Here is a 10,135-nt window from a genome sequence, read left to right on the forward strand (position 1 = left end):
GCATGCGTGTATTTGTGGAAGGGAGAATATTTTAATATTTAAGTTTGTACACATTACAGGTACGTTTACAACGCCGCATAATTGCAATGTCATTGAATGGCTTAAACGAATAACCCAATACCAATGAACCTGTGACTTGACATGCGCAACAACAATGTAGTTGTATATGTACAGACTTGATTGAGGCTTGGACCACATGACATGGGACTTTCTTAAAATATGGTATGACTTGGGACTTGTTTCAGTCTAGGACCAAATGACTGCACAGTCACAGGTCTGTCTGCCAATGAGTGCGCATGTATAAGCATGTCGAGCAGCTGACTCGGGCTTCCGTAGCTCAGGATCACATGACTAGAGACCAGGAAGCAGCGGGCCGTGAGTCGCCAGTGTCGTGTCTGGAATACTTATAAGAACACCTCATTATATTCTATCGAGCTGAGCTGTTTGGACAAGTGGAGGCGGCTGCACGACTTGACATTTGCAAGGGATAATGGCCTCTGTCGGACATTGTCTGCCGACTTTTCTAAACGGGCTTTTAATCTGCGTCACTTTGCTGAGCGGTCTGAGTGTCACTGCCAAGCCGAACCGAAAACCTAACATCGTTTTGATTCTCACCGACGACCTGGACATCGCTATTGGGGGTCTGGTGAGTAGACTGTGGTGGACGTTTCTGCAATGGATGTTTTGTTTGTTCATCATGAGCATCCATGTAGAATACGGACAACGGCATTGGGACAGCAGGACAGAGTCAGGCATCCTTACACTGGCTTTGTAGACGCATGTTGTTATATGGATAGTGTATGTGCTTTGATTCATACACTTCCCTTTCTGAACACTTTAGTGAGTCAGGTGTTGGGAATTTGGCAACCATGTAACTAGCACAAATATGTGTTCATTCTACTTATAATCTCCTGATCACGGGGGTTTTCATCCTTGATGTTGACATATTCAGACTTTGGTCGTTTGAACTTGTTTCCCTTGTTTAGTAGTACCGCTGTTGAATTATGTTTTTAAAAAAGGGACTTGGACAAGAAAACAATATCAAGAGGAGGAATATAAACGTCATCATGTGTTTTGAAATTGAAATGATAGGCATTAGCTGATGCTTAAATGCTGTTTATGCATTTTGCTCAGTTCATTTCTAAAGTAATGCTGAAACTGCCTGCTTTCAGACTCCACTAGCCAAGACTAAAAAGTTAATTGGAGATGCAGGGATCTCGTTCACGAATGCTGTAAGTAACCATCACTTTACGCCACTTAATTTTCCCATATTCACCAGAGTTTGTACCTTCCCAACTGTGTTCCTATTACTTTAATAAAGGTTCACTGGTTTCCCCAGTCATGACCCATAATCAGACAGTAAGAGACATCAATGTTTGTTGTGAAATTTGTGCTGATAAAAACACAGTGAACCCAGAGTCAAGTCCAGGCTTGCTTTTGTGCTCAAGTGCATATTTCAACTTTGAGAAAAATAACTGTCCAGCCTAGTCATTACAAACACAATGTTATGAATGGACGTTCTCCGTGCATGTGTGTGCACTTCGTGGTTTCATTTTAGTTCAGGATTGTGATAGGGGAACAACTAGTCACGACTGAGCTCTGCATGTAAAATAATCACATTCAGAATATCAAGTATATAAGTGGCCAAATTGGCTTGGCCTGGCCAGACTGGCCACACTCACACTGGCAGATTTGAGCACGGTTAGGTGTGAAAACGGCCACGGCCAGATGGCCTAGTGTGAGTGCACCCTTAGTGTTTGTATTTGATTTGATGTCTTTTTCTCTTACCCTAACCATACCGTTTATCTGCGTCCGATCTCCCCACATCTTCACGGCCACCTCCACCAATAACATCCCCTCCACCACCCCCAGTTCGTGGCCAGCCCACTGTGCTGCCCAAGCCGGGCCAGCATACTGACGGGGAAGTACCCCCACAACCACCACGTCATCAACAACACGCTGGAGGGCAACTGCAGCAGCATGGCCTGGCAGAAGAGCCAGGAGCCCAACACCTTCCCAGCCCTGCTGCACAACCTGGGAGGCTACCAGACCTTCTTTGCTGGGAAGTACCTCAACCAGGTAGGAGGGAGGGAGAGAGAGTGGATGGAAGCCTTGTTATCCGAGTTTGACACTCACACGAACGGAGTATGTACTCCCGAGTTTTGCCTGCATGCAAATGTGGTAGTACATGATTTTCAGCAGACCAGAATAAACGCTAGGCTCTCTATTGTTGATTCCTTCCTTCATCTGCAGGTTAGGAAGGGGAGGGGGGGTGTTACAATACATGAATGAGAAAGAGGAATAGGGCAGGAGGAAATGGTGTGAAAAAGGGGAATTTTTACAGAGAGGGCATTGTCGTTTATGGTGTAGAATTGGGGGTAGAGAGAGATTTGTTGCTGTGCCTAAGTATTACCTCATGCGTCATAAGTTGATTTCAGAAAACCCATCATTCAGTACCTTTTAACCGGTCTGATTGATATTTGCGTTAATTGTCACAAGATGAACTTACTATATGACCCCATGAACTGTGTCACTTCCTGAAAGCACTGTCAGGCCCTATGGAAAACCCCGTCAGGCCCTTGTGACTTGAGACCAGACTGACATTGGGAACTAGTTTTCTGATTGGCTAATAGTGTTCATTGGATGTGTGCGTGTGGTGTTCGTAATTTTTGTGCATGTGACATGCATTAAAACATTGTAAACTATCTCACCAACAGTACTTATAACTATTATAACCAGGCATCTCGTCAAATCAAGAAACGTAGTTGAAATAAGATTCAAACAAGGTGTGTGTGTGTGTGTGTGTGTGTGTGTGTGTGTGTGTGTGTGTGTGTGTGTGTGTGTGTGTGTGTGTGTGTGTGTGTGTGTGTGTGTGTGTGTGTGTGTGTGTGTGTGTGTGTGTAGTACGGCGACGCCAAGGCTGGTGGACTTGGCCATGTCCCGTTGGGATGGACCCAATGGTTTGGACTGGTAAGACTTTGACCACCACCCGCCCGTTTGGATGCGTTGTTTAAAGGTTTCTAAAAACGCTTTTATTGAAATTGTCCCTTTTTAACACGATGTTCAATGACTTGCCGTTGGCCAGGAGCGGAACTCCAAGTACTACAACTACACTCTGTCTGTGAACGGGAAGCCTGAGGTTCATGGAGCGGAATACAGCAAGGACTACCTGACCGATGTTCTGGTGAGTTATGATCATTACTCAACTGCCTTCTCAGTCTGCAGCCATTCAGTCATTCACTACTATGTGGCGGTTGTTATCATCAATGTATGTGTCACGGTCATAATGATGATCATGATGATCCAAAAATACATTCCCACCACATGGTTTTTCAACTCTCTCCGACAAAACCGCTTCCCCCTTCCACTTCCCCCTCTCCCAGGCCAACGTGTCGCTGGACTTCCTGCGCTACAAGTCCAAGTACCAGCCCTTCTTCATGATGGTGTCCACGCCGGCCCCCCATTCCCCCTGGACGCCGGCCCCCCAGTACCAGGACACGTACAAGGACACCAAGGCCCCCAGGGACCCAAACTTCAACGTGCATGGGAAGGTGGGTCCTGGATTCGGGGGACGCTGGTTGTTTTTACTTTGCCGCGGAACTGATAAGAACAAAGTCAGCGGCTGACGGGGAACTGAGAGGCGACAAAAGACAAACCAAATGCCCCTTTTAAAAACTATATATATTATGTAACCTTGCCTGCTCATTTCCTCAAAGTGTGTCTGAGTGCGACAACATTGTTTATGTGTGCGTGCGTGATGTTCCTTACACAAATAATAGGAATAGCAGCAAACATCGCAAATCGATGTTATGAAGCATTTTAACCAACTCTCTTACATCTCCTACTTCTGAAACGGGTCTGATTCTGGATACAAGAAGGAGGTTTCACTTTGACTACTAGAGAACTCAAAGATGTCAACTCTTGAGTCACACTTCTATTCGTTCAGAGGGGGAAAAAAATAGGTGTTAATGTCCTCAAGCCAAATGGGCTTTCATTCGCTTCCTTGTTAACGCTAGACTTGCCACCTGGTTAACGTGCAAGATAACACTCCTGCCTAGCACGTTACAAAGGTAAGAGCCCTCAAAGCTAGGGTCGGTTCCCCCTGCGCTACACTCCCACTGCTCCTCGCTGGTCAGGAGGGGTCAAATGCAGAGAATTAATTTCGCCAGTGGATTATAAAGTGTGTTCTTCTCTTCTTCTAACTGTCAAAACCGTTCCACATTTAGCTACAAGTGTAGAAATCGAAAATGATTACGGCAGCTCTATCCTTCAGATACCTTTTTGGGTCGGATTATCCATATTGTTTCTGTATAATCCTCCTCCAGGATAAACACTGGCTGATCAGACAGGCCAAGACCCCAATGAGCAACGCCTCCATCCAGTTCCTGGACAACGCCTTCAGAAGCCGGTATGACTTGCCCCCACCCCCCCCGACCTCTCACCGACATCCCTCTCCCCCACGTGTATTCATCACATCCTCCGCCATGTCCTTGTATGGTGCTGTTTCTTAATCGACCATTCCTTTGTTCCTTCACTTCATTTCTTCTTCATTGCATTGTCTTCCATTGTTTTGGGGTTCTTCTACCCTAGCAGAGACCATTTATGTTGGTAATCCATCATCCAATTTGTGATTAGTGATCTAAATCCCCATGTATTGCCGGTGTATTTATTTTCCATGGTGATGCACCGTGTCCTTCCGGCCTGCAGGTGGCGCACCCTGCTCTCGGTGGACGACCTGGTGGAGCGCCTGGTGCTCGCCCTAGAGGCCAGCAAGGAACTTGACAACACATACGTCTTCTTCACTTCCGACAACGGATACCACACCGGTATGCACACACACACACAGACTCTCGGGGAGGAAGAGGCCAGTAGTAAAAGGAAGAGTTTAAATATGATCTGTTGTCGTCAACTCGGGCATCTCCTTTTATGCTATGTAGTTCATTGTACTCGGGTCCATTGTTTTTGTGGTTCAAATGTAGATGAAAATGGGATACTCTGGGTCTCCCTCACTCTCTCTCTCTCTCTCTCTCTCTCTCTCTCTCTCTCTCTCTCTCTCTCTCTCTCTCTCTCTCTCTCTCTCTCTCTCTCTCAGGCCAGTTCTCTCTACCTCTGGATAAGAGGCAGCTGTATGAGTTTGACATCAGGGTGCCTCTCATGGTCAGAGGGCCCAACATCAAGCCCAACCAAACCAGCAAGGTACCCTTTCACTTAATAAACACATTTTAGTTTTGTGTTGTTGTTTTTTTTTGTCCTTGATTGACGGACTGATTGCGTTGCTGTGGTGTTCCCCAGCTGCTGGTGGCCAACGTGGACCTGGGTCCCACCATGTTGGACATCGCGGGCTACGACGTCAACAAGACCCAGATGGACGGCATGTCCTTCCTGCCTGTGTTGGTGAGCCGCCGCCGCCGCCGCCGGTCCATTACTTTACTGTGGTTTCCATTTCGTTTGTTCCACGAACGTAAAAGGATCCCCATAGGCTCGCGTTGTTGTAGATTACTATTCCTCAAATGCGATTAATAATTCAACGTGATAACACGCGTTGTGTAGTTCAACGACTACTTTGGTGCCGTTTTCTACACAGTTTAGATGGATTTAGACAGGGGGTCGGGGGGGTGAAAGGCCTAGGTCAATGTCATGAAGGGGTTTCGTAGACTGGGTAGCCCCGCCCATTCTGCCGGCGATTTGAGTTCCCCTTGCAGAAGGGTCTGGAGAAGAGCAATATACATTTCTTTCTGGTTTCGATACGTTTTTGCGGGAGCCAATCACCAAGCTGGCTTTCCCCCCTGGCGCGCTATTGGCTGGTTTAACACAAGGACGGCAGGGAAGCGGCGGCAAGCAGCCAATCGCGTACAGAGTCAGTTGAACTAGGCCCGTTGATCACGCCTCTTGTGCTGAAGAAAATGACAGTAGCTTCCCCAAACCAAGCTCAATCGTAGATTGAGCTTGGTCTGGGGAAGCTGCTGTCATTTTCTTGTGGCAATAGCCAGGCTAGGGGTTTTGTCCTTTGGGCAAACACAGAGACTGAATTTCTCTGTGTTTTGTATGAATCTCTAACTTTAAACCAAAGTGCCCGTTCCTGTGAGAAGCTGGGAGGAGCACCTGATCAGGGCGGTCGGTACCCAGGTCGCCCGAAGAGGAGGTCCGTTTGGGCGTGGGGTCTCACCGTGTGTTTCGTCCCACCAGGAGGGCCGGCTGAACGCCAGCAGCTGGAGGACAGATGTGCTGGTGGAGTACGAGGGCGAGGGTCACAACGTCTCGGACCCCTCCTGCCCCCTGCTCGGACCGGGGGTCTCGGTAGGGAAACCACAACCGATGGATGGACCGAGAGGGGAGGGTGATGTGTTTTTAAGGGGGGAGAATTGGAATGACTGTTTTGCGAACCGGCAGTTGGAGTAAACTCTGTCTTAAAGATATCTGCCAATAAGTTCCCATTCGTTTTTCTGTCTGAGCACATGGTAGTTTGACTACAGCTGCACTTGCAACCAAGTAGTCCGTAGGGTCAGTCAATGCTAAAAAATAGGATATTTGTATATTAAGAATCATTTTCAAATGACAAAGTTTGAAGAACTTGAAACACAAAATATGCTATGCCTTGAAAAGAGATCAAATCAAGAAATCGACGTCATTCTTTTTACCTAGTTGACATAACATGGTTGATCATGGTGTTAAAATGTAGGCTTTTAGATGCAGAACGCTCACCAAGGTCTGGTATTTACTTTACATTGAGACCCACTGCGCCTTTGGAAGTCACCAAGATGTCCGTTCATCATTCTACGTCCCTCCTGTTCTCTAAATATCTCCCCCAGGAGTGTTTCCCCGACTGCGTGTGCGAGGACGCCTTCAACAACACCTACGCCTGCGTGCGCAGCGTCGCCCCCTCCACCAACCTCCAGTACTGCGAGTTTGACGATAACGAGGTAAAACACCCAAAGATTGTAAAATGGCTTATAACGATGACTCCACCACACACCTGGTTGTGACATTATGGCCCTTTTAGACATTGTTTTTTGTTTTTTTGTGCGTGTTCCTAAACTTTGACCTTTGACCCTTTTGATCCAGGTGTTCGTGGAGGTGTACAACGTGACCGCCGACCCCTTCCAGCTGGCCAACATCGCCAAGACCATCGACCAGGAGGTCCTGGAGAAGATGAACCACCGCCTCATGATGCTGCAGTCCTGCTCCGGACCCTCCTGCCGCACCCCTGGGGTGTACGACTCCAGGTGCGTTGCTGAGATCCCTGTTGTCTGTTTACATTTTTTGGATGTGGGTCCTTTACTCTGTTCACATGATATTATTGTACAGATCCTGTGTTGTGTTGAGGAAGGGATTTCTGTCCTGTCTCTGATAAGAGTGAGATGTACTGTATGCCTCTTTCTTTCTTTCTTTGTACTCCTATGAGCCAAATTAGTTGATTACTGTATTATTTATTATTGAAGCACATTTTTGATACTTGTGTATGGTGACACAAACGAATGAAATCAAACAATCACCATGTGTATTTCTATGTTTCTCCATGTAATTATTCTCCCCTCTCTCTCACTCTCTCAATGTCTCTCTCTCTCTCTCTCTCTGTCAATGTCTCTCTCTCTCTGTCTCCATGTCTCTCTCTCCATGTCTCTGCCTCTCTCTCCATGTCTCTGTCTCTCTCTCCATGTCTCTCTCCATGTCTCTCTCCATGTCTCTCTCACTCTCAGGTACCGCTTCGATCCCCGCCACATGTTCGGCAGCCACCGGACCCGGCTGAGCCTACTGCGACACGGGACCAAGTGAGCAGCGGGAGGCCTGCAGAGAGGATGATGAAGTAAACGGAAGAAGGGCTGACGTGTGTGTGTGTGTGTTTGTTTGTGTGTGTGTGTGTGTGGGGTAGTTGATTCTTTCCAGCCTTTTCTCGATGTTGATGCCTTATCGCTGGGATTCTCCCAAAGTTTGATGATTGAATGAAGGACGGAGACCCTGTTTAGTTGACAGGGTAAAATCTGAGGCCTTTTTTGAGTGGTTGCAATACCCAACACTGCCACTTTCAGTGGGGGGGGGGGCGCCCTTTCTCTTAAACAGACCTGCTGTGGTACAGAGGTCCTTAAGAACCCAGATCGTGGCTAGGTGCATGCACACTTGGAGACCTAAAGGGGTCCAAATCCCCAATTCTCTGACCAAGAGCTTCTCTTTGGTCACCTTCCTGCTCGTTGTCACCCGATCGTTCCTACACACACACCTCCTTAATGTGTTTCCTGCTGTCTGAACACCCTGGGATAAAACGGAAGTCAACTCTGCCTGCTAAAGTATCAATCAAGAAAAACTCTTGACCCCATTGATCCATTCTTAGAGACAGTGTTTATTACGATTTAAAGCAAGTGAAATTGCATAAGTCTATATATATTTTATTTTTCAACCATCTCCCACACTGCTTGGCATGCCTCCGTTGAGTGACCCCTGTTGCCTTCCACATGAGCCATGAAGTGACCCGACCAGGACTGCTGACCCTAAAGGTCAGAGGGCAGCCGCACCTTTTGACCCCTGAAGTAATCAAAAGCAAGAATTGTCACAATGTTTGGTGTGTCATCATGTCGGATGATGGTTGGTTATGATTCACCCAGTTTTGGTTGAATCAACAAACCATTTGTGAACCCCACCTTGAAGATTAAGCAACCCACTGTAGACCCATGTGTCATCGTGAATCATTGTTGGTTCCTCTTGGTTCATATGCGTGTTTGGAATGGGAGAATGATTTTTAACTTAAATTAAAATAAATGTTCCATTAGACGTTTAGAACATTTCATTGGTCTACTCAATAGAACGGAGAACTTGTGCACATACTGAAAATTGGGGCAAATATTGAGACGCTGCTTGATGCTTGTTCAAGTAGTCTTTTATTTGCCATTCATAATTAATTATGTAACTGATAATTTGATAGCTTCCAACTACATTATTTCAATGAGGAAAATGACTTTAGTGTTACAATATTGTAGTCCAAGGGAACATATAACTATGAAACTATAAATCAATGTCTTGCAACGCCAACACGACCAAATCATGGTTCCTTGCCTCCAGGTTTAGTTTCAAGAGTGAACATGAGGAATAAACCAGTCAATGAATTAACTCAAAGAGGGAACCATTTTCGTGCTCTACTCATCACATGACAAGATGGTAATGATATCACTGATATCATAAGCTTTAGGTTGTACATGTCCTTTTGTCACTCAATTAGTTTTAATTTAAGTACTGATTACATTGTCCTTGCAGACTTGTTTACGGACACCAATTTATGGTTCTGATCTTTTGTGTAGCCAAAGAGTTTCTTTTAAATTCTGCAGTTTGTTGGACTGCCACTGTTGAAATTATTTTAATCTTTATTCCTGTTCATGTTGCAGATGATCATGTCTTTGCAAGTTTGAGTGTTGGCATATCTGGATAGTCTTACCAAACTAAATTATAATTTGTAGGAGACAGCTGTACTGAATCCAGACTTAACATAACATTCTAATTAATGTATGCACTTGTTGTGGCACTTTCAAAGATGTTTAAATGTATTTTGTGGCTTTTTGTTGAAATAAAAGATGTTCATATCACCCAGAAAGTGTTATTTCATCTGTGCAAGGCAATTGAATGATGATCCAACAAGGTTTACCAGATTAGTTCTATTTCATCCTTACTGACCGCCAGAGGCGGTGCTTAAAGCACTGGATCTCCACCTCGCGCACCTAATACCAACATAGTCACCTGTGACCCCCACGTGACACCGGGAAGGCTATATCTTCCGGTGTCATTAGAGGATCTGTTCCTTACATCTTCTCGCTGCGCAGGTACCGTATTGAACCTTTGTTTGAGAAAGGAAGGAAGCTGTTACAACTGGCTACGTGCAGCCTCGTGACCAAGGTCGGAGCTGCGGGTAACCCGTCCTCCAGAGGCTGTGGCTAGTTCATACAGATACTTAGTGAAAGTTACTAAGAAGAGTGGCCGGCGTTTGTTTGGGAGGGCAGTGTGCTCGCTCCCGCTCCCAGCACTCGTTCGCCTCTTGCTGTTATTGTTTGTTGTGTTAGCCGTTAGCTTTGCTCTGTTCTAACCATCAATTTATTTTTCCCTTACAACTTACCGGTGAAGGCAGTGCTCTCGCTCCCGCTCCCAGTAACGTTTT

The 10,135-nt window shown here is 46.1% G+C and overlaps 1 protein-coding gene across 1 annotated transcript; it reads left to right on the plus strand.

Moving 5' to 3' along the window:
• Window positions 1-9: 9 nt before the first annotated feature.
• gnsa (glucosamine (N-acetyl)-6-sulfatase a) lies at window positions 10-9,593 on the plus strand. The gene is made up of 14 exons (XM_056578414.1): window positions 10-646; window positions 1,173-1,232; window positions 1,873-2,079; window positions 2,905-2,970; window positions 3,086-3,184; window positions 3,384-3,551; window positions 4,326-4,408; window positions 4,708-4,826; window positions 5,093-5,196; window positions 5,293-5,394; window positions 6,187-6,297; window positions 6,810-6,920; window positions 7,063-7,223; window positions 7,698-9,593. Exons 1-14 carry the CDS (start codon window positions 491-493, stop codon window positions 7,771-7,773), a joined length of 1,623 nt encoding a protein of 540 aa, XP_056434389.1. The 5' UTR covers window positions 10-490; the 3' UTR covers window positions 7,774-9,593.
• The last annotated feature ends 542 nt before the right edge of the window (window positions 9,594-10,135 follow it).

The sequence above is a fragment of the Gadus chalcogrammus genome, chromosome 19 (genome assembly GCF_026213295.1).
Source record: "Gadus chalcogrammus isolate NIFS_2021 chromosome 19, NIFS_Gcha_1.0, whole genome shotgun sequence".
NCBI classification, from domain to species: Eukaryota; Metazoa; Chordata; class Actinopteri; order Gadiformes; family Gadidae; genus Gadus; species Gadus chalcogrammus.

What these genes read in the sequence shown, in the direction of transcription:
- gnsa (XM_056578414.1), top strand. Translation starts at nt 491, where the DNA reads ATGGCCTCTGTCGGACATTGTCTGCCGACTTTTCTAAACGGGCTTTTA. An exon ending in ACTTCAACGTGCATGGGAAG is followed by an intron (nt 3,552 to 4,325) that starts GTGGGTCCTGGA and finishes ATCCTCCTCCAG; the next exon opens with GATAAACACTGGCTGATCAG. An exon ending in CGACAACGGATACCACACCG is followed by an intron (nt 4,827 to 5,092) that starts GTATGCACACAC and finishes TCTCTCTCTCAG; the next exon opens with GCCAGTTCTCTCTACCTCTG.